The sequence below is a fragment of the Macrobrachium rosenbergii genome, unplaced genomic scaffold (assembly GCF_040412425.1).
Source record: "Macrobrachium rosenbergii isolate ZJJX-2024 unplaced genomic scaffold, ASM4041242v1 171, whole genome shotgun sequence".
Lineage (NCBI taxonomy): Eukaryota > Metazoa > Arthropoda > Malacostraca > Decapoda > Palaemonidae > Macrobrachium > Macrobrachium rosenbergii.
This window is the reverse complement of record NW_027100729.1, coordinates 28,393-52,702: the sequence shown is the minus strand read 5'-3', so window position 1 is coordinate 52,702 and position 24,310 is coordinate 28,393. Positions and strand designations below refer to the sequence as shown.

The following is a 24,310-nucleotide window of genomic DNA, read 5'->3' as shown; positions in this document are numbered from 1 at the left end:
TGTCGAGGGCACCCAGCTTTATGTCCGCATGCCCACCAGAAGCCGGCATAAGACCTTGCCCCTAATTAGAGGCCTTATCTCCTTGTCACTGGGGAATCCAGATCATATGACGTGACGACCTTTGTCAGACATCAGCCAGGCAACGTGACCCTGACAAGGACCTTCACTGCTGCTTTTTCCTCTTTCAAGCAACTTGACAAAGAAGAGATGGAAGTTGCTCTTGTTATTGTGAATCACTCATGCCTTCATCTTGAGACTCATCAGATGAACTCCGCAAGGAGGAGAGACAGTGAGTCAGAAGAACAGAAAACATATTGTCAACAGAATTCCTGCTGTGCTGCTTCATTTTTTCCTGAAATGCAGTTGTCATTATCATCATCATTTTCTCCTCCAAGTATCCCAACAAATCATCCATTCTCCCAATAGCCATTCATTCTCAAGTTGCTCTTCTTGTAGACACTTTCCAATTCTTTCACCAGTTACTTCAGTCTTTCTCCACTGTCCGTAGCCAGCACCATTTCATCTGTCAACACCAGTCACTCTGTCCATACAGGTGTTAATCAGTCAATGAGACACAAAACACTTTTGTTAGCCTAGATTTCACAGTAAACTAGTCACTCTCCTTGCTAATAATTGTAACACACTTTGCTTCCATCCTAAGAACTTTACATATATATATATATATATATATATATATATATATATATATATATATATATATATATATATATATATATATATATATATATATATATATATATATGACAGAATACATTGGCGCAAGCAGGCCACAGCACATAGAAGGACAGGGTGACAAGGAGATAGCCCGGTCATCAAAAGGTGATACATTTATTGCCGATGCGTTTCAAACAACATAGTTATATCATCAAGGCTAAAAGAGAAAACAACACAAATTAAAAACACATGGAATATAACTTTGACTTTAAGAGTCTCAACAAATTATACAAAACTTACATTAAAACAAAACAAGATTTAAAAAGCACCTGCTAGACTAAAGACTGAAGGCTGAATGACTCGGAAAGGAGGGAGAAGCAGCGATGAAAAACGGCTCAAGCCAGAAACAGCTGTATAGAGGTGGTGTGATTGTTCAACTTGGGCACTAACTGCTTAATAAATAATGACTCTAAGATAAGCAGTTCGTGTAAACGGCTTGTTTGGCCCAAGACAGAGAAGTCAGAATAGTTAATGCTGGTGTTACAAATTTTTGTGTGATTTCTGATATTAGAAAATTCGGGATTGGACAATCTGCAGCCAGTACGATGGCTGACACCATTATGTGAATCAGCTCTGACCGAATATCAAGTTTACATTATAGAGAGAGGAAAACAATCGATTGCCATTTTTGGATGTTTTGGTGTTTCGACATGGTAATAGTTTTAACACTTCCGCTTTTAGAAAAAAAGACTTTCTCAGGTCTGGGTTCAAACTTTTATAGTACTTGTTTTTATCATTTTAAACTCAATTCAATTTTTACCTTGCTTCATCGGGCTTACACTCTAACCTCTTCCTGGGATTCATATCATAAAGAAATTTTGTTCTTGTATAAATATTTTACCGATAACTGGTTTCCCTCACATGTTTTCTTCAGACATTGCAAGAATTTTCTAAATAAGAAACTATCAGACTCCCCTTCCATAAGCACTGTTCCACGAAAGAAACTGTATGCCAGTATTCCATACATCCAAGATGACAAATTTAGAAGGAATCTCAAGTCTGCAATTGAAAAACACTTTAATATGTTGCAAGTTATTTTAATTCCAAAGAATCCCCTTACAATAGGATCACTTTTTAAATTTAAAGACAAAATCTGCCCATTATTGCAATCCTCAGTCGTATATAAATACACTTGCCCCAGATGTAATTTGGGGACTTATGTAGGTTCGACTAAGCGATTGCTCAAGGTCAGAGCTGATTCACATAATGGTGTCAGCCATCGTACTGGCTGCAGATTGTCCAATCCCGAATTTTCTAATATCAGAAATCACACAAAAATTTTTAACACCAGCATTAACTATTCTGACTTCTCTGTCTTGGGCCAAACAAGCCGTTTACACGAACTGCTTATCTTAGAGTCATTATTTATTAAACAGTTAGTGCCCAAGTTGAACAATCACACCACCTCTATACAGCTGTTTCTGGCTTGAGCCGTTTTTCTTCGCTGCTTCTCCCTCCTTTCCGAGTCATTCAGCCTTCAGTCTTTAGTCTAGCAGGTGCTTTTTAAATCTTGTTTTGTTTTAATGTTAGCTTTGTATAATTTGTTGAGACTCTTAAAGTCAAAGTTATATTCCATGTGTTTTTAATTTGTGTTGTTTTCTCTTTTAGCCTTGATGATGTAACTATGTTGTTACAAAACGCGTCGGCAATAAATGTATCACCTTTTGATGACCGGCTATCTCCTTGTCACCCTGTCCTTCTATATATATATATATATATATATATGTATATATATATATATATATATATATATATATATATATATATATATTATATATATATATATATATATATATATATATATATATATATATATATATATATATATATATATATATATATATATCAAATTTGGGGTTTATATAATTCGTGTGGTGTTGCTTTCCTTACGTGGGGGAGGCAGAATATTTAGGACTTGTATGAAAATTAATAATAGAAAAGGACTGTAAACACATGACAGAAATGATGCATCAGCTACATTTTTGGGATAAAAATCTCAGGATGAATATTGGTCAGAGCAGATTAGCACCCAAAGGAATGACACACACACACACACACACGGAAAAGGTGACGAGTGTTTGAAGAGACAAAGAATGATAGGCCCACTAGCACTAGCAATAGCGGGAAACAAAACATTTAGAGAACATCAGTAAAGGCTCAGTTCTGAAGAAGGAGTCAGGCCTCACGGAATCTGGTCAAAAGATCAAACTGCTTCTTCGCACAGTTGGAGGACCGAGAGAGAGAGAGAGAAGGATTGCTGAGAATCCCCAGACTGAAGAGAAGGAGGCAAAGAATAACCCAGGACTCCCTGGAGAGACACGAAGGACCCAGGACGAGATCGAGGTAACACAGACAGCCAGACAGACAGGAGTCACAGGACTCCAGATCACATCTCAAGGCCAATCTGCAGGTGACAGCAGCAGGAGCTATCATGAGCTGAGAGCTGTGTTGTTCAAGTGGTTCCTATGAAAACATGTGAATGTGAAAAGAAGGAAAGAGAAGGATATGGTTCACTTGATGTGTCTCTTTCTCTTTTTCATGATAATGATGATGCTCATCTATTTCCCTCTGATGCTTCTTCTTGTGCACAGAATGATGATATTCTCAAGACCTCAGTGGCAGATTTTATCAGGAATATTGTCAACACTCATGCCTTCTTTTCATTCTCTTTCATTCAGATGTTTCAGCTGAAACCCCAAGTGACCGAAGAGAAGAGATAAGGCGTCCCATTTCAGCAGCTGAGTGATAATAATATCTCGAGTCCTTTAGACTTCGATCAAAGAGCCTTTGCTGCCATCTGCTGTTCTTCGGGTGGGTGCATTTTGATAAGGTCGTCGATGTCGCCTGATTAGCCTTTACTGCTCTCTCTCTCTCTCTCTCTCTCTCTCTCTCTCTCTCTCTCTCTCTCTCTCTCTCTGATATTAAAGGCTCCTAAGTGGGACTGTCTTTATACTGGTTATAGATGACACATTTGTAGTAACTAATGACATATTGTGAGGTGGAAGGTTTCATGATGTCCTGAAGAAGAAGAAGAAGAAGATGTATGAGAGAGGAGAAGAATGAATACGAATTATAAGTGTGTGTGGGTGAGAGAGAGAGAGAGAGAGAGAGAGAGAGAGAGAGATTAATTCTAACTGACACCAGGTTCAACAGAGCACTATTAAGGACACCACAGGCTACTCTCTTAAGGGTCTTTTGGTTTGGTGGTGACTTGTCTTGGGCTTCTTCCGCTGAGGAGGTTCCCAAGGGAAGATTTTGTGATGGCTAATGATGTAACCCAAGATGAGGCACTTCCGGGAGATCGCACCTGTTTGTGGAGGTGTGCCTGTGAACAATATTCCTTCTATAGCATCAAGTGTCCTCTGTGTTGCTTGTCCTCTTTTGTTGCTCCGTCTGAGGAGGTCACCATGAGTTTGTCAGGTCATTCTGAGTCCTGTGAGGGACTTTGTACACTCTTCAAAGTGATGTCCAGTAGAGATTATATTTCTTTCATGTCTGCAGAAGTAGTTTGACAAGGAACGTTGTATCCCAGAAGCTGATGTATTGAGCAATGTATAAATATGTATTCCTCCCAACCCCGCCCCCTTCAAATAGCTAAAGGTTACAGTCCAGCTGTTGCAACAGAATGCCAATGTAAGTTCTCTGGGAGCCTGATAAGAAGACTCCGTTGCTGAGGGCGGTGCTGCAGGTGATAAGGTCATCCTTATCAGGGGATCTCGGAGCTTCGGACACCTGGGTTTCAACACACACTCCCTCTCCCTCCCTCCCTCCTTCCTTCTGTGGTTGGGTGGGATTTCCTTCGGGGACACAAATCGATTCTTCGGGACGAATGACTTGCATTTATAACCATTAAAGTTGCAGCAGTGTCTTTCTCTTTCAGTTATAACTCCGGAGTCGAGACTCTTCCACATTCAGTCAGTCTTTGTTATTAGAACGAACAGCAAAACGACACGTCTGAGACGACGCTGAAAGGACTCGACCATATTTCGGAGATGATCAGGATTTCGACGACGAATGTTCCTCTCTTGCCATGTGGCGGCTCCCGCTGCCTGCAGTCGCTTTCAAGGTATTAAAAGCATAATTAAAATCTATAATTGAGAGAGAGAGAGAGAGAGAGAGAGAGAGAGAGAGAGAGAGAGAGAGAGAGATGAGTAATAATTAACTCTCACTCACAATATAAAAGTATATATATATATATATATATATATATATATATATATATATATATATATATATATATATATATATATATATATATATATCTGTGTGTGTGTATGTATATAAAAACAATTCCGTATGGAAACCTCTCAGCTCCATTCCGAAGTCTTTATCTCTTGTATTCACATGACGTGATCACCCTCAGTTGTGTCTTCACAGCCTAGAACGCCGTGTTCTTCGTTAAACTTTTATCTGCCTCAAGATAACGCGACCTCTGTTATTCGTAAAAGAACATGAAGCGTTTTTATAACGAAAGAAGAAGCACAAATCCGTCTGAAATAACTCAGTATGGAATGTTCCTTATAACGAGGTTTCTTTGAACGCCTGCTGTCATCCTGTGATTTTAATAATACTTTCCGCTGAAGGTGACACCTCTCTCTCTCTCCCTCTCTCTCTCTCTCTCATATTAAAGGAAAGCTTTTATCAGTACAAAATGTTATTCGTGATTAGTAAAAACAAAGTATTTTCTTTAACAGAAATTTAAATGCTCACTTGGCGCTGCTACCCCACTGTGCTATGAATTAGGGAAATCTCTCTCTCTCTCTCTCTCTCTCTCTCTCTCTCTCTCTCTCTCTTGCTGAAATGTGACGATGAGAACAGGATGTTGTTGTTTTAAACCAAGTTTGTCTTTTGAAAAGAGTTCAAGATAGAAGCATATTAATTTTTTTAAAGACTTACTCTTACTCACTTATAATATATATAATACATACACATACACACACACATATATATATATATATATATATATATATATATATATATATATATATATATATATATATATATACATATATATATATATATATATATATATATATATATATATATATATATATATATATATATATATATATATATATACATATATAAAACTGATATATATATATATAGGCCACTGATAAGACAGGAAATGGATAAAAAGAAGAAAATTAAAAGTACAGGTTATTCATAAAAAACTTCATAACCATATTTTGGCCTCATTCTCTCATTATTATTATTATTATTATTATTATTATTATTATTATTATTATTATTATTATTATTATTATTATTATTATCAAACACATCGAAGATTCCGTCTGCCTTTGTGTCATTCTCATTTACTTTCACTTATGACACCTATCATACAGAAGAGAGAGAGAGAGAGACAGAGAGAGTCCATCTCCTTCCTTCCCTCGAGGGAATTATCAAAGCGAAACCCCGTCACATGGAAGAACACTAACCGCCTCTCCATTTCAAAGACGTCAGCCGCAGCAGGACGTTTTCTTCATTTCCAGTCATTTGTTTTCACTGAGGGAAATTCGTGAAAATCATCACCTCTACAAGACGACCGTCTCGCTGATAATGCGACTTCATGCTGACTTTATGCAGACTGTACAGACGGAGAGAGGCTGTTTGTGTATATGTATGTATGTATGTATGTATGTATGTATGTAAGTGTTGCTTAAACTTGAATATTATATATCAACTCTGGCCAACTATTCACTACACCTGCATACAAAAAATGCTCTTCAAAGCAACGAGTTTGAAATCTACTAATTAATGCAGCAGGATTATGAAGACGTATATATGTACAGTATATATAACCCCATGATTCAAAAGAAGGTGAATTAAAAGCAAAAGATGTCTGTCCAGAATAATGTGGAGTTTGCCATCAGAAACACTTGTTTATGAACTTCAGGTTATGAAAATACAAAAAGCAGAACTGTGTGTAAACAGCACACACACACACGCACACTCAGAGTTGCTTGATAAGGATGTCCTCCCTCAACCCCAAGAGGGAAGTCCGCCCTTATTCCAGAAGCCAGAAGGTCGAGAATGAATGCGGTGCTCCTCAGTCCCGTCAGTCCCCCTGAAGCCTTCTTCTTCATCTCCAGACCCATGGAGTCCTCCTGACGTTACCAGATTTAATACAACGATTATCGTCCTAATTATTACACAAATACAGCTGACATAACATTAATAGATCATTATGGAAGAAACTGACCGAGTTTTATCAAAAGGGAATGTGCTGATAGGCAAGAAGCCAGCCAGACAGACAGACAGACAGACAAAGGGTCCCTCTGTTACCAACGCTGCCCAGAGCGACTGACAGACACTCAGTGTCACCAGAGACGCCTGGCCAAAAGGCGCCTGTGCTTCTTCATTCATTCACCCGAAGGAATCGACTGATATTCTTCAGCTTCTCCTTCGTCAGTCTCTCTCGACAAAGACTGAGACTCTCACTCGAACTCTCTTCTTCCTTTTCTTCTTCTTTTCGATCAGTCTCGGTGGAAATCTTTCTTTCGCTTTTTTGCTTTTGAAAGATTTCTTGTGGGGAAACAGGACTGCTTGTAACACACACACACACAAATGCACACACGCACAGAGAGAGAGAGAGAGAGAGAGAGAGAGAGAGAGAAAGAGAGATTTGCTCTCAAAATATCGATTAAATACCTCCCTGAAAATAAGTTAATTTTGTTTTATTATATATATATATATATATATATATATATATATATATATATATATATATATATATATATATATATATATATATATTTATATATATATATATATATATATATATATATATATATATATGTGTGTGAATAAAATCTGTTTATTTAAAGCTAAAGGTTTATTATATACTTTCACTGGGAGAAAGCTGAACTCTGTTGCCTTCACTTGCAACAGGGATTGAAAAGTCATTTACTTATGAAAGTTCAAAAGTGTTTTCGACACTGCCCTAAAAATCAATAAGAACAAAATATAATTCAGCATCAAACAATACTGACTCTCATTTGGAATGATTCACGTCCAGAGTGGAGACAACAGGGCTGTTTATTATGAAGGAAAACCCACGATCTAAAAAAAGAAAACACAAATATATTTGGGGCCATTGAAACTTGAACTCGTCAGTCGTTGCTCCAAATTCACTTATCACTGATAACATTGATAAACTCTCTCTCTCTCTCTCTCTCTCTCTCTCTCTCTCTCTCTCTCTCTCTCTCTCTCTCACACACACACACACACACACACACACACTCAATATTATAGCTAAACTATTCTTCAACAGACGAAGTTGGACAATTCTACTTTTGCTTCGAGGTCATTTAAAGATCATTTAAAAGTCATTTTCTTCCTGAGGACAATGACCGTGTCAGTAAATGTCATTGACAATATTACTGTTGAATATCAATGAAGGCTGAGGAGGAGACACTTTGCATGAAGGAAGGAAGGAGTGGTCCATCTGACCGCGGCATATAAGTTACTTTGCGTTGGACGAAGTCGTATGGCGAATTTATTTTTTTTTTTTTTTTTCAAGATCTCAGTTAGCCTGAAGTAATTAAGACACTTTTAAAAGGACAAGACAGTTCTTTAGTGAATGAAATGACGTACTTCATCAGTCTCTTTTCTGAGAATATAGAGAGAAATCAGTATGAAAAGAAAGTTAAACTTCAAAGAGATGTTGCCAACTAGTGAATTAAAACCGCTCCTGACAAGATGTTTCCTCCTGAAAGGATCAGTCGTGTTCAGCTGTTAAAAAGCAGTGGGTGCACGCCATTTGGTAGCTCATCTATGCAGACGCAGGCCTTATTGTAACCCAGCTTCATTAATTAAAGGTAAGTTTCTTAATTACTTGAATATATATCATCAATTATTTAACAAAAATAACATTTCATTATTTAACATACTTGTTCAGCTCATAGGAAAAGGAATTCGATTTTAACATAAAATATCGCTGTAATATTCGTGATTGTATGAAGACAGTCAGTCTCCTTAATAATGTTTATGGGGTTAACTTTTCATATAATAATAATAATAATAATAATAATAATAATAATAATAATAATAATAATAACACATAATAATAATAATAATAATAATAATAATAAGGGAGGAGGCCTTCCCTGAGGGCAGTTGCATAAAAAATTAGAGCTGTTTCCACGGCATTTGATTTATAGAGAGTCTTCTGCATTCTTCTTCTTATCCTTTTTCCTCAGCCTGTAGCTGGTAGATCAGGTTTCCTAAGGACATACAAAGATTTCCTTTTTCTTAGGTTTATTTCCTCTGACGTTTCAAACGCGCTCTGGCCTTTATTTTCAGAGTGAATGGAATGGCATGCAGGCAGCTTATAAGGGTATATATAGCAAGAGGGGGAGGGGCGGTGGGTGTACAGTTGCCAGGTCGGTTATTCAGCTGCGTTTTGGTTGGTCACGGGTTGGTGACGAACTCGGGCCCGGAGGTGTTGAGACAATCTGGGCCTAATCGCTACTGGAATTTTGGAGTGGCTGTTATTCGGGATTATAAGTCGTTTAGGTAATCTGTCTTCTGTGTCCGGTGCTGGCTCTCTTTCTCTTTCTTCTTCTCTTTCTCTTTCTATCACACCTCCTCTCTCTCTCTCTCTCTCTCTCTCTCTCTCTCTCTCTCTCTCTCTCTCTGTCCGGCGTCGGTTGGTTTCCTAAATTTCCCCGTATGATGACAGGGAAAAATTCGGTTTCCTTCACACTGTTGATGTTCGGCTTTTTTTCTAAAATATGTAGAGCTTCGAGAAGCCGTAGGCGTCGGTGGCCCCTACCATCATACGGAGAAATTTAATGAACAGATATAATAATAATAATAATAATAATAATAATAATAATAATAATAATAATAATAATGTTGACTGAAGATGAACCCAGAGAAGTGTTCGAAAGCTGTTATAAAATTCTACACGAGCCTTTAACAACTATATTATTGTGGACCCTTTAGAACAATAATAATAATAATAATAATAATAGGTAAGTGTACAGCAGGTGCAACCAATACAATATTGCATTTATTAAAATAAGGAGGGAGTTGAACAGTATTTGCACTGTCGTACCAGAGAATTATTTTAAATATTTGTGTGTGTGTGTGTGTCTGGAGTTTTTATGCCAAGACAAGTGTTGTCTTTGCAGAGTGGCTCAGATATGTGTGTTTGAAGTGTCTAGAATGTGTGAAATTGTTCACAGATGTATTACGTTATGTATCATGTATCTCCTTTCCTGTTCCAAGAGGTGAGATATATGATATAGTGTATGGGTTTGTGACCAAGGAAATAAGTCAAAGTAAGTACATGACAGATGGGTTTGTGACGAACCAAATTTAGGAAAACTTTTACTGCTACTCCAATGGGAAAATTATAAACAGCTTTTCAACAGTACTGGGCATTTTTCCACGACTGAAGCTCTTGCCTGTTGTCTCTCTGTTGCTAATAAAAACTGGAAGGCTGTACAGAGTATGTGATATAGGTCCCCATTCAGCGAAGAGTGAATGAGCTGAGAGTTTCCACCAGGAAGGCCTGTCATTTAGGTTGTATCTGTTGAAACATTCTTTTTTTTATTCTCTCTCCCCTTAATTATAGACAATCACTCCATTGCTTTTTGAATCGCCCTTGTCATTTGTTTTGCAGGTGCGACTAGTTGTACTAGGCTGCAAAGTGTGCGCACTTCATGTAGAGTTCAGTACTGCTGCCAAGGAGCTTCTCTTTTATGTCGAGCTTTTGGAAAGAAAGCATCACAGTATGCTTATTGCGGCTTTGGCATTTTAGTTGTATGTTTTGAAGAATTTCTATAAATGGGTAAAACAGTTGTCTGGAGATCTTGATGTTAACTGGGAATCTGGTAAATTAGGTCCTATTAAAAACTAGTAGTTTGAATGTGAAGCCGTGTAAAAATTCAGTTACTGAGAGTACAGTAATGTCTGCTTTTTAGTGCTACGCAGTTTTACTCCGCAGGTGATCATGTTATCGATACAGATTTTATAGCAAAAGGAAAAAAAGTTAAAGTCCTTTAGATCGGGATAGAGACTCAGAATCATTTGAAGGTGAATTCTTACGTAGCTACCAAGGTTAAGGCCAACAGAACTGGCCATTTAAAATGACTTTCGTTTACTAAACTCATTGATGCTATTCAGTTCTAAAATATCACAAGCTTCACTTTATTTTTAAAAGGATAGAGATTATTCTAACATAAAATTTATCATAATTCAGCTGTGCTTTTGAAACCTAAGATCTCAGTTTGTTGGCTGGCTGATAATGCGGTCCAGAATTCACTGCAAGTTTTTACATATTCCACGGGGCTGCTGTCTGATGATGGGACGCCTGCCTTGCTTTGTGTCGTAGGACAAGGCGTGACGGGAGAGGTCTCCCTAATTAGGTGACACGTGAGAGGAATGAGGAGTGGACATCGGTGCCAAAGTCAGATACACAAATCTTTTGGTTCAAGGTGTTATCCCGTAGGGGGTTATGGCTGTGAGTGCACGTCATGTGGTTCACTGTACGCATTACTTAAGAATTCTTTGCAACGTCCCTCCAGCCCCTAGTTGCAACCCCTCTTCAATCCTTTTACTGTACCTCCGTTCTTATTCTCTCTCTTCCATCTTACTTCTCTCAACCTTCTCCTAACAACTGTTTCATAGTGCAGCTGTGAGGTTTTCCTCCTGTTACACCTTTGCTCCTTTTACCTTTTTGCTCTCAATTTCACCTTTAGCACTGAATAACCTCGTAGGTCCCGGCGCTTGGCCTTTAGCCTAAAGTGTGTATTCCATTTCATGGTGTTAGACATATATATGATTAATACCGTTTGCGGAGTAATTTGTATTCTTTGTTTTGTGTATGATATTGAAGGTGGTAAAAGGCGTATGTAACAAACCCTTGTTCTTTGGCATAACATCACGTTGTAGTCTAGAGGAGGCAAAACTTTCCATCTGGAGGTTGACAGTTACGGCAGCCTAAACCCTCATGGGGTCTTGGCCATCTTATTGAAAAGACTGCTCTTCACATTGCTCCTAAGGTTGCTACCATTTCCCAAAAATTAATTGAACTAGTGAGTTTTCCTTTTGTCTGGATGCAGGGAAACATTGCCTCGTTACCCAAGGGACTATGTCAATCCTCATACCTCTCAGAATAGAAGCTGATTTCAATTACCAGACCCCTTTTTTTTTATCTATAGTTTTTTAGGAGCTGCTCTTTAAGCACCTTCACAGGTGTATTAAAAATTAATCTGTTACCAGTATCGTAGTTTAGGTTTTGTAAAAGCCTTGGTACTTAAGTGTGGTGCACTGACGTCAATATCTACCAGCTTGCAGAGGGCTCTCGGTGAGGGTGCTGAGTATGCACGACTGGTTAAGATTTTAGCGCAGCCTTTGACTGCATGAATCATGACGCTTTTATCTAGAAGCTAAGGTTATAGGGAATTGATGGGTACTATTGAGAGATTAAACGGATCTTTAATAGGCAGAATCCAAAGGGTTTGTGTTGATGGCCAGTAAAGTAGCTATAGTAATGTCATTTTAGGTGTTCCTCAAGGTAATGTTCTTGGACCTGTGCCATTTATTTGTACTAGTGACACGTGGCAAGGTCTGGAGAACAAACTGATTGTATACGCTGATGATGCTATGTACTCTTGTAGCTGCTGTTCCTTCTCAGCACCTGAGGTCTGTTGTTTCAGAATCCTTGAATAGAGACGTTTTTTGGGCATGAAGCTTAACTTTTCTAAAACTTAAAGTATGATATTTATTCAATCTAGAACATGTTTGCCTTTACATCCAGATTTACATTTAAGTGTTAGGGTTTTAAATGACTTTAAAAGATTTTTAGGTGTATCGTTTGATAAGAAGTTGACTATTGAGAAACATATATAATACTGCTTTCTCTGTTTCTCAACAAGTTGGCATCTTGCAGAAATATTTCAAATGTTTCTTGATGAAGCTATTATATCTTGAGTGTTTTAAGACTTCTTCCTTGTTTGGAGTACTGTTCTCCTGTGTGGTCTTTGAGTGCTCTCATCTCAAACTCTTGGATAGAGTTATGTCATCAGTGAACTTACTTTGCCAACTCTTAATACTGAGTCTTGCATAGATGTAAAGTTAGTTCATTATGTTTGTTATATAAAATGTACAAGGACAAAAACCCTGTGCATTCTTCTTTACTTGACCTAGCTATTCTTTTTTTTTTTTTTTTTTGGGGCAGAATGAGGCAGGCTGATGCTGCAGTGTGTCGTTTTCTAGTGCCACATGTAATACTGTACCACCCAGTTTAATATGAGTTTTATTTAGGCTATGACTAAAGAGAGGAATAGTTTACCAAGTGCAATTATGGAGTCTTCTGATTTCCTAAGGTTGAAGAGAGGAGCAAATTTATTCTTACTTTCTGCTGACGTTTTTTGACTGCAGGTGTATTGGCTTTAGTTTCCATTCCTTTATATTTATATATTTATATATATATATATATATATTTATTTATTTATTTGTTTATTTATTTATTTATTTATTTATTTATTTATTTATTTATTTATTTATTTATTTATTTATTTATTTATTTATTTATTTATTTATTTATTTATTTATTTATTTATTTTATTTATTTATTTATTTATTTATTTATTTATTTATTTATTTATTTATTTATTTATTTATTTATTTATTTATTTATTTATTTATTTATTTATTTATTTATTTATTTATTTATTTATTTATTTATTTATTTATTTATTTATTTATTTATTTATTTATTTATTTATTTATTTATTTATTTATTTATTTATTTATTTATTTATTTATTTATTTATTTATTTATTTATTTATTTATTTATTTATTTATTTATTTATTTATTTATTTATTTATTTATTTATTTATTTATTTATTTATTTATTTATTTATTTATTTATTTATTTATTTATTTATTTATTTATTTATTTATTTATTTATTTATTTATTTATTTATTTATTTATTTATTTATGTGTAACTTCTCTCTGTGTGTATGTAGGCTGATTTCCATTTAGAAGAAAATTGATCAGTGGAATGTTGTCAAAGATGTCAATATTTGCAATTGATAAAATTATAAAAAAAAAGGTGAAGACTAATCCTTCTGGCAAGGCCTTTGAGAGCTGGTAGTAATAATGATATATTCTGAAGAGAAAGTGTATGGTGGAGTAAAATCTGAGGTGGTAGGCATAGACAACAAATCCTTCATTTTCTGTATAAGAACAAAAGCTAAGACATCCTTATAGGATGTTACTTAAGGGAGGACATTGACAGTTTTTGATTAGTTTTCTGATAGGAGAAGCATGACAAAGGATCCTGGAGATCTCATTGCTTCTAAAATTGCGGCTATTTTCTGACAGTTCACCAGACTTGCAAGGAAGGGAAAATTTGCTGCATTACGTAAGGGACTAGGTCTCTCTTCATACCCTTGAGAATATAGGGCAATTTCAGTTACCCATTTTTTTACCTCGCATCACTGGATGCTAATTTGTGCTTAGCTGTAAAGTCAGTTAATTTTGTTTGTTGCATACAGTGTACCGCAACACCAATCATCCATTGCACTTCTTTACCTGACATCTTTTGCTACACCAGGCAGGGTGGAGCTGCAAAGTGTCGTTTTCTAGTATCATGTTTAATACTTAATACTACCCAGTTTGGCATTTTATTCTAGCTACAACCAAAATGTGGAATAATTAGCCAAGTGCAGTTGTGAAGTCCTCTAATCTCCAGATGGTTAGGCAAGGAGCAGATTCATGTCTGCTTTCTGCTGATGTCTGCAGAATCACCATTTCCTGTTACCTGCAAGGAAGCATGTCAGGGATAAAAAAATAGATTCTACTTCTATAGTGATTTTTAGATAGAAAAGGAGTTACCTTTTAAAGTATTTTAGTAAAACAAAAGATGAATTTAAGGAAAGTCTTCCTTGCAAATCTGGTCTTTAGACTCGGTCTTTAGGGAGTTTTACGCGGGATCAGCAGGCATGGACTTGCAAGAGTTTTAAACAGGAGTAGCAGGCATGGACTTGTAGGAGTTTTACGCAGGAGTGGCAGGTACAGACTTGCAGAAGTTTTACACAGGAGTGGCAGGCATGGACTTCAGGGAGCTTTACTGTATGCAGGAGCAGCAGCCACACACTTCAGAAAGTTTTATGTGGGACTAGCGGGCACAGACTTCAGGGAGTTTTATGAGGGAGCAGAAGACCTGGACATCAGAGAGTTTTATGCGGGAGTAGCAGGCATGGACTTCAGGGAGTTCTATGTATGAGTGGCAGGCATGGACTTCAGGGAGCTTTACGTGGGAGTGGCAGGCACATACTTCAGAGAGTTCTATGCAGGAGCGGCAGGCTCGGCCTTCAGGAAGTTCTATGTGGGAGCGGCAGGCACGGACTTCAGGACGTTCTATGTGGAGCAGGACGGACTTGTTCTATGTGGAGCGGCAGGCACGTAACTTCTCAGGAAGTTCTATGTGGGAGTGGCAAGTACTTCAGGACGTTCTATGTGGGAGCGGCAGGCACGGACTTCAGGACGTTCTATGTGGGAGCGGCAGGCACGGACTTCAGGAAGTTCTATGTGGGAGCGGCAGGCACGTACTTCAGGAAGTTCTATGTGGGAGTGGCAAGCACGGCTTTCAGGAAGTTCTATGTGGGAACGTCAGGCATGGACTTCAGGTAGTTCTATGTGGGAGCAGCAGGCACAGCCTTCAGGACATTTTATGTGGGAGCGGCAGGCACGGACTTCAGGAAGTTCTATGTGGGAGCAGCAGGCATGAACTTCAGGACGTTCTATGTGGGAGTGGCAGGCTCGGACTTCAGGAAGTTCTATGTGGAAGCAGCAGGCACGGACTTCAGGAAGTTCTATGTGAGAGCGGCAGGCACGTACTTCAGGACGTTCTATGTGGGAGCGGCAGGCACGGCCTTCAGGAAGTTCTATGTGGGAGCGGCAGGCATGGACTTCAGGATGTTCTATGTGGGAGCAGCAGGCACGGACTTCAGGAAGTTCTATGTGGAAGCGGCAGGCACGGACTTCAGGACGTTCTATGTGGGAGCAGCAGGCTCGGACTTCAGGAAGTTCTATGTGGGAGCGGCAGGCACGGCCTTCAGAAAGTTCTATGTGGGAGCGGCAGGCACGGACTTCAGGAAGTTCTATGTGGGAGCGGCAGGCACGGACTTCAGGAAGTTCTATGTGGGAGCGGCAGGCACGGCCTTCAGGAAGTTCTATGTGGGAGCGGCAGGCACGTACTTCAGGAAGTTCTATGTGGGAGCGGCAGGCACGGACTTCAGGAAGTTCTATGTGGGAGCGGCAGGCACGGACTTCAGGAAGTTCTATGTGGGAGCGGCAGGCACATACTTCAGGACGTTCTATGTGGAAGCGGCAGGCACGTACTTCAGGACGTTCTATGTGGGAGCGACAGGCACGAACTTCAGGAAGTTCTATGTGGGAGCGACAGGCACGGACTTCAGGAAGTTCTATGTGGTAGCGGCAGGCACAGCCTTCTTGAAGTTCTATGTGGGAGTGGGAGCGGCAGGCACGTACTTCAGGATGTTCTATGTGGGAGCGACAGGCACATACTTCAGGACGTTCTATGTGGGAGTGGCAGGCACGGCCTTCAGGAAGTTCTATGTGGGAGCGGCAGGCATGGACTTCAGGAAGTTCTATGTGGGAGCGGCTGGCACGTACTTCAGGACGTTCTATGTGGGAGCGGCAGGCACGGACCTCAGGAAGTTCTATGTGGGAGCGGAATGCATGTACTTCAGGACGTTCTATGTGGGAGCGACAGGCACGAACTTCAGGAAGTTCTATGTGGGAGCGGCAGGCATGGACTTCAGGAAGTTCTATGTGGGAGCGACAGGCACGGACTTCAGGACGTTCTGTGTGGGAGCGACAGGCACGGCCTTCAGGAAGTTCTATGTGGTAGCGGCAGGCACAGCATTCTTGAAGTTCTATGTGGGAGTGGGAGCGGCAGGCACGTACTTCAGGACGTTCTATGTGGGAGCGACAGGCACATACTTCAGGACGTTCTATGTGGGAGCGGCAGGCACGGCCTTCAGGAAGTTCTATGTGGGAGCGGCAGGCATGGACTTTAGGAAGTTCTATGTGGGAGCGGCAGGCACGTACTTCAGGACGTTCTATGTGGGAGTGGCAGGCACGGACTTCAGGAAGTTCTATGTGGGAGCGGAATGCATGTACGTCAGGATGTTCTATGTGGGAGCAACAGGCACGAACTTCAGGACGTTCTATGTGGGAGCGGCAGGCACGGCCTTCAGGAAGTTCTATGTGGGAGCGGCAGGCATGGACTTCAGGAAGTTCTATGTGGGAGCGGCTGGCACATACTTCAGGACGTTCTATGTGGGAGCGGCAGGCACGGACTTCAGGAAGTTCTATGTGGGAGCGGAATGCATGTACTTCAGGACGTTCTATGTGGGAGCGACAGGCACGAACTTCAGGAAGTTCTATGTGGGAGCGGCAGGCATGGACTTCAGGAAGTTCTATGTGGGAGCGCGCAGGCACGGCTTCTTCAGGAAGTTCTATGTGGGAGCGGCAGGCATGGACTTTGGAAGTTCTATGTGGGAGCGGGGCGGCAGGCACGTACTTCTATGGGAGCAGGGCGTTTCAGGATGGGAGCGGCAGGCACGGACTTCAGGAAGTTCTATGTGGGGGAGCGGAATGCATGTACTTCAGGATGTTCTATGTGGGAGCGACAGGCACGAACTTCAGGAAGTTCTATGTGGGAGCGGCAGGCATGAACTTCAGGAAGTTCTATGTGGGAGCGACAGGCATGGACTTTAGGACTTCAAGACGTTCTGTTCTGTGGGAGCGAGGCAGGCACGGCCTTCAGGATGTTCTAAAGGGGAGCGGCAGGCACGGGAAGTTCAGGGATATGCTTTGAACTTCAGGAACTTAGGGAGCGACAGGCACGGACTTCAGGAAGTTCTCTGTGGGAGCGGCAGGCACGGACTTCAGGACGTTCTATGTGGGAGCGGCAGGCACGGACTTCAGGACGTTCTATGTGGGAGCGGCAGGCACGGACTTAAGGACGTTTTATGTCGGAGCGGCAGGCACGGACTTCAGGACGTTCTATGTTGGAGCAGCAAGCACGGCCTTCAGGAAGTTCTATGTGGGAGCGGCAGGCACGGACTTCAGGACGTTCTATGTTGGAGCAGCAAGCATGGCCTTCAGGAAGTTCTATGTGGGAGCGGCAGGCACGGACTTCAGGACATTTTATGTGGGAGCAGCAGGCACGGATTTCAGGACGTTCTATGTGGGAGCGGCAGGCACGGATTTCAGGAAGCTCTATGTGGGAGTGCCAGGCACGTACTTCATGATGTTCTATGTGGGAGCGGCAGGCACGAACTTCAGGAAGTTCTATGTGGGAGCGGCAGGCACGGACTTCAGAAATTCTACGTGGGAGCGGCAGGCACGTACTTCAGGACGTTCTATGTGGGAGCGGCAGGCACGTACTTCAGAACGTTCTGTGTGGGAGCGGCAGGCACGGACTTTAGGAAGTTCTATGTGGGAGCGGCAGGCACGTACTTCAGGACGTTCTATGTGGGAGCGGCAGGCACGTACTTCAGGACGTTCTATGTGGGAGCGGCAGGCACGGACTTCAGGAAGTTCTATGTGGGAGCGGCAGGCACGTACTTCAGGAAGTTCTATGTGGGAGCGGCAGGCACGCACTGGTTATGGGGACGTTCTATGTGGGAGCGGCAGGCACGGACTTCAGGAAGTTCTATGTGGGAGCAGCAGGCACGTTCTTCAGTAGTTTTTATGTGGGAGCGGCAGGCACGGACTTTTTGGAAGTTCTATGTGGGAGCAGCAGGCATGGACTTCAGGAAGTTCTATGTGGGAGTGGCGGGCACAGACTTCAGTAGGTTGTAAGTGGTAGTGGCATGCACAGACTTCAGTAAGGTTTACGCGGTAGCAACAGGCGTAGGCTTAGGAGAGTTTTATGCAGGAGCAGCAGGCACAGGCTAAAGGGAGTTTTAAGCTGGAACAGCAGGCACAGAGTTCAGGGAGTGGGAACAGCTAGCATGGACTTTGGGGAGCTTTAAGCGGGAGAAGTTCAGCTGTGGACTTCAGAGCAGCAGACTCGGAATTCAGGGAGTTTTTTCCTTGGGTGTGGGCAGCAGACTAGGCATGGACTTGAGGGAGTTTTACGCTGGAATGGCAGGAACGGACTTCAGGGAATTTTATTCATATTATGTTAGACATCAAAGGAGGAAGGTCTCCAGAGAATCACCTTGTAAAAATCGATCCTCATTCCCCAGCCAATGGGAGATCGTTTACAAAGGGGCTTTGCCCCAAAATGGAAGCTTTCAGCCAATGAGAGAGGGCGACAGAAAATTTGTGTACGTTGGAAGCCTCTGATTGGCCAAAGCAATACATTCCCAGACAGTGGAAAGTGCAGTACTAAACACGAAGACGGAAAGGTGCTTGGATACAGAAAAGGATTCTGGGAGGAACAAGGAGTTTCAAGGCAGTTGTGCTTTCGATTTTGGGTCATTTTCTTGATTTTGTAGGAGTTGGAGGGTTGAATGACCTGTGGAAATCTGGATGATGTTAAGGAAAGGGCTGTTGTGGGCACAGAATTGAGTTACACTGCAAATTTTCGAAAAATACTCGTAGATTGTGAAGTCCCTCAAAAGGTCGTATACCCCTGATATACTGCTCAAAATGATTCTCCAGATTATTTTTTTTTTTTACCAAAAATCTGAGGTGGTTAATGATGGGTGGGGTTCAGGACCCATAACAGAACACCCCTCCCCTCTCTCTATATTATAAGGGTGGTTGGGCGTCGAAGGGATGAGGGGCTTGATGTGGACCTCTGGACTGTGATTAACCAAATGTCCTTTCCAATCTCATGCTAGGATCATCATTCTTTGCATGCCATGCGATTTGAAAATATTGATCAAAATTTATTAATTTTGATGAATCAATGTTTTCATAATTATGATAAGATTTAAGTTCCTTTAATTCGGACAAGAATGCCAAAGTGCTCACGGAATAGTCATCACAGACTAACAACAGACCTGACTGACTAAGTTAGTCAACCGTTGTGGGTCAAACTAATTATCAGTACTCCATCAAAATGCGTGGCATTTAGTTAAACGCAAGGGGGCCTCGATGAGGTAATCGCACCAACCTGGGGCAAAACCATTCATCAGATTCTCTCTCTCTCTCTCTCTCTCTCTCTCTCTCTCTCTCTCTCTTAAATAAATAAGTAAGGATACGTGAATGTCCTGCTGTTGTTAAATGTATATTATTTTAGCATTATTCGGATCCATGAATTTCCGTTTCGGGCGCAAAGTATATAATATGAACAAATCGAGGTAATTTCGTGCTTTTATTGACGTGAGTGCGGCCATCAATAAACGTTGACATTATACACACGCACACGCACGCATATGCAAACACACACACATACACATACACACATACACACTCAAGTAGTCTACCGTATTTGTTAAATTTCATTCAGTAAAACATTGACCCAAAGACCTCGTTCTTCGATAGCCTCCATTTCGACAGTTGTAAGCAACAGTTCACCGGTTAAGTATTGCACCAAAATCGTGCTCTCTCTCTCTCTCTCTCTCTCAGCTGAAACCTCTGAGAATTTCAAAGGAAGCTTTTCGGTTTCGGCATGTCAGAGTTTAAACATGTTTTTCGACAGTCTATAAACTTGTGTGTTTTCTTTTTTTAATTCTATTCGCCCATATACTATATACATAAAAATCTGACGTCAAAAAACCCAAGTCCAGCTTGACTGAGGAGGACATTCGAAAGGAATGTCCCCTGTTACGTGTGTAAGGAAGTATTTTTGTGAAGCTGAAGCGACGATCCGAATTGGTTACGTAAGCGACTGCTGTGCATTTCAGGGCCGTGTCTAATTGATTTTCACCGACAAAATCTTATAAGATCCAAAGCATTGGATATGGAACGTATTTTGAAAACAGCTATTTGAAGCCACAGCCTAATTGGCAAAAATGTGCAGTGACGTCTAATGTTGATAATTAAGGCACTTATCAGAGTAAATCAAAGAAATTTAAAGGGAAACTTAGCTAAATATAGCAGGCTCGTAGATAGAGACTAGTAGAACGTCGTTACTGAAGGCCCTCCCCCAACTTATTGATACTGTGGTATGACGTACTTTATTTGAAACCCCGCCCATATGCTTTATGAATGAAGACTCAGATGTTGGTAATAGTAGTATTGTGTGTGGAATTTTCTTATATTATTTCACACACTCAAACACCTACCCTGCATACTCTCTCTCTCTCTCTCTCTCTCTCTCTCTCTCTCTCTCTCTCTCTCTCTCTCTCTCTCTCTCATCTTTTTGATGAGTCATGTCTCTAAGTAAAGTACAATAAGGGAGTGTGCATCAAATGAGAACATTAATTGTGTAATACAGTTCCATGGCGCAATTCACGTTTCCTTTAACTTAAATATGCACCAAGTCTTACAGTAACACTTTCTGTGAAAACAACCATCGTTTACCCTGAAGTTTCTGTTGCTTCAGATTGTCTCCTCAAAAGTTCCGGTTCACGTGCAGCCTACCTGCTTAGTCCTGCCAGAGAGAGCCATAGAGAGGGCCGACTTCCTATGTGCAGCTTAATTTGGCCGCCATTTTGATTGTGTGTAACTGGAGCTGCAGCGACAGTGACGTTTTGTAAACAAACATGCTCTGAGTGCACTGCAACCCACTGTAGGGCCAACAATTTGTCTTTATGCTGGAACACAACAAACTGCCAATGTTTATTTATTTGACAGCTGTTATGATTATTCATTTTATGGACGTATATCAGAAAATAAGGGTACAAATAGGCCTATATAATTATGTAACAGTAAGAGGACCACTCAGATACATCACAGCCAAATGTGACTAGATCAGCAGAACAGACTTTGCTCCAAATAATACCTATTTCGGTAATTCCTTAGTGGAATAAAAATTTTATTCCTCTCAGATATTCTTAAAGACATGTACTGTATATGGTATATTTATAAACAAAAATAACACATAAATGGTTAAACAGTTTTATTCAAAGTTCTGTAAAATAAAATAAAAATAACCCTTGGAAAAATGTTTAGACAATTTTATTCAAAGTTCTGTAAAATAAGATAATACATATTTTCCAACATTTAGGCTATGTAGAATTACCTGTGAAAGGACTGCATCTGGAAAAGTAATTATTGTACTTCAATGTCATTAAATGATGGCAGATATAATAGGCCCTAGGAGAAGAACATGCTAGCAAAATGTCAAGCCTTCGCAAATACCATGCCTTAGCAAAATATGCACAAAGTGCTATGCCTGTGCGCAACCTATTGGAAATAGGTAGCATTTAATTACTAATCACGTACCACACCAAAGGCATCAACAATCAACACATACACATAGCACACATTGTTTAGCATTAAAGTCACCACCAGTCCACCACCAAAAGCATTAACACACGAGTTAGACAGGGCTATACTTATCTGTCAGTGTGATGACCTGTTAACAAAATACTCATTGGATTAATATGAATTCATTTACGGGAAATTTTCAACAGTTTTCTGTTTTTACGTAATTCCTTTTCTTTGGGTGCTTCATTCTTTATTTTCAATTGATATGTTAGTCTCAATGTAACATACAATTGCTTCATAACCTGTACACTTTGAGAACATGAAGGTGTACACAAAAGATCACAGTTGACATTGGAAACTGCTGCCGTTAGCTTTTGCAAAACATTGGCACCAGAGACAACATTGGGATACATTTCTCTGAATACACACTCCACCGATTCTGTGATGATAAACAGTTTGCTGCTTGGTGGAAACAGTAGGTCTCTCTCTATCAGTGGTGTAATTCTTGTACCTGAAGAATGTGTACTTCTCTGCCAGTTGAATTCTGGGCTGCCAAACTAATGTGCTTGTAAAGTCACCAATTCGGCGCCAGGATAGTGTTTCGGCGGCGCCATTAATTAAGTCTCCGCTGAGCTTGTTTTCTTTGGTGACTTCCCGTTTTCTTCAAGCTAAATTAGTCACGCCTAAAACGTGCCAGGTCACGCATTTTAATCATTTTTACTTTATGGTATTTATACGAATGTCACACATTGTGTATCACATGTTTCTTCATTCACAGGCATCAAGACTGTATCTATATTGTGTCTCTGTATGTTTCGTATTGTAATTCGTACTCGTTCACTGCATATTATTGTTTATTGTTTCGACCTCAGGTCACAGTCAATTCCATTGTCTCTCACGGCCAACGGCGTCAGTCGGCCGCAATATAAGCCGCCTGGATCTGTAATAAATCGGCAGTAACCTTTACCTGCTCGCCTTTGACACCTTACAGTGGTGACCCCGAGTATCCCGGAGCCATTAGCGGACTCACACGGCGACTCAGTCTTGGCTCCAGGATTTCTCCAAAAACGCTCTTAGCGGCCTAAACACGGCGCTGTAACCAGCGTTTGAGCGTGCTGACTCGCCGGCGCACCCCACCAGCGTCACTAGCGGAACCACACGGCGCACGAAAGTGCGTATTGACGCGAAGTATCCTACTCCAGTAAGGGGGTCAAAGGAGCGAGCATGGACGCCTATGGATATCCCCTCCTTCATGCAGTTAAACGCGGACCCCGCGGACTCCGAGGTTTACCTACCTCCCATCGCAGCCGCCGCCCGCCCCGCGCATCGCCAGGCCCTCCCGCAACTCCACACCAGCGCCCAACACACGACGGCCGGGCAACACACACGGGCCGCCCTCACCCTAAAGCTGCCGCCTATTCTAAGTATTCTACGCAGGGCAACCCATCGAGGTGGCTGCGCAGGGTGGAGAGCCACTTCAGAATCGCGGACCTCAGGGACGAAATCCTATCAGGCCGACACAGTGCTCAACGCCCTTCCGGAGGACGGTACAACAAACTCATCTCGCTGGGTACCAAACACTCACCCTCACATACAGCACCACAAAAAGTTCCTCCTCGAAGCTTGCTCCTGCCCATCGCCGAAGGGCCGCCCGTGAATCGACCTTGCCAATAATCCACGCCACGACCTCGAACCAAGAGACGCTTAGGGCATGGTCGTAGATCTCCTGTCAACACCAGTCTCGGGTGGCACGAACAAGCGGCAGGAGATAAGCTTCGTGAAGGGAAATTTTCCTTCGCCAACTCCTCCCGGAAGTACGCCCAGATCGCGCACTGGTAACACCATGCCTGTCGAGGACCTCAGAGGCGGCACAACACCTCACAGACTCCGTCAAGGCTTCACAGCGGCTAAAACCGGCCACTCAGCCGGTCAGCTCCGTCCAGCCTGAAGAGGACGTGAGCAGCCCGTCAACGCCATCGCCAACAGACGTCCACCGAACCACAGTAGACGGTGGTCCCCGGCTTCTGTCGCTATCATTAAGTGGTTCGGAAAGGAAATAAAACTGCCTGCCGCCCTGCTCGTTCAACCGCTTCAAAAACGGGTGGTTATAATAATGGCAGGACAGGCCGCCATGGCAGCCGAAGAACCCAGGGCCTCAAAAACAGTAGGTTTCAATCCGCGACACCGCTGGCATCCGGCAGGATGATGCTGGTCGACACAGGAGCCTTCAAGTCGGTCTTCCCAGCA

At 41.3% G+C, this 24,310-nt stretch overlaps 1 protein-coding gene across 1 annotated transcript; it reads right to left on the bottom strand.

Annotated features, from left to right (window-relative positions):
• Nucleotides 1–15,373: 15,373 nt before the first annotated feature.
• Nucleotides 15,374–22,476, bottom strand: LOC136838127 (putative protein FAM47C). Its single transcript, XM_067102980.1, has 3 exons — nt 22,352–22,476; nt 21,876–21,892; nt 15,374–17,247 (listed from the first exon to the last, which is right to left on the bottom strand). The coding sequence occupies exons 1-3, from the start codon at nt 22,474–22,476 to the stop codon at nt 15,374–15,376; spliced, it is 2,016 nt and encodes a 671-aa protein (XP_066959081.1).
• Nucleotides 22,477–24,310: the final 1,834 nt, after the last annotated feature.

Bases quoted from the DNA above. Each gene is read 5' to 3' on its own strand.
- LOC136838127 (XM_067102980.1), bottom strand. From the start codon at position 22,476: ATGTATCCCAATGTTGTCTCTGGTGCCAATGTTTTGCAAAAGCTAACG.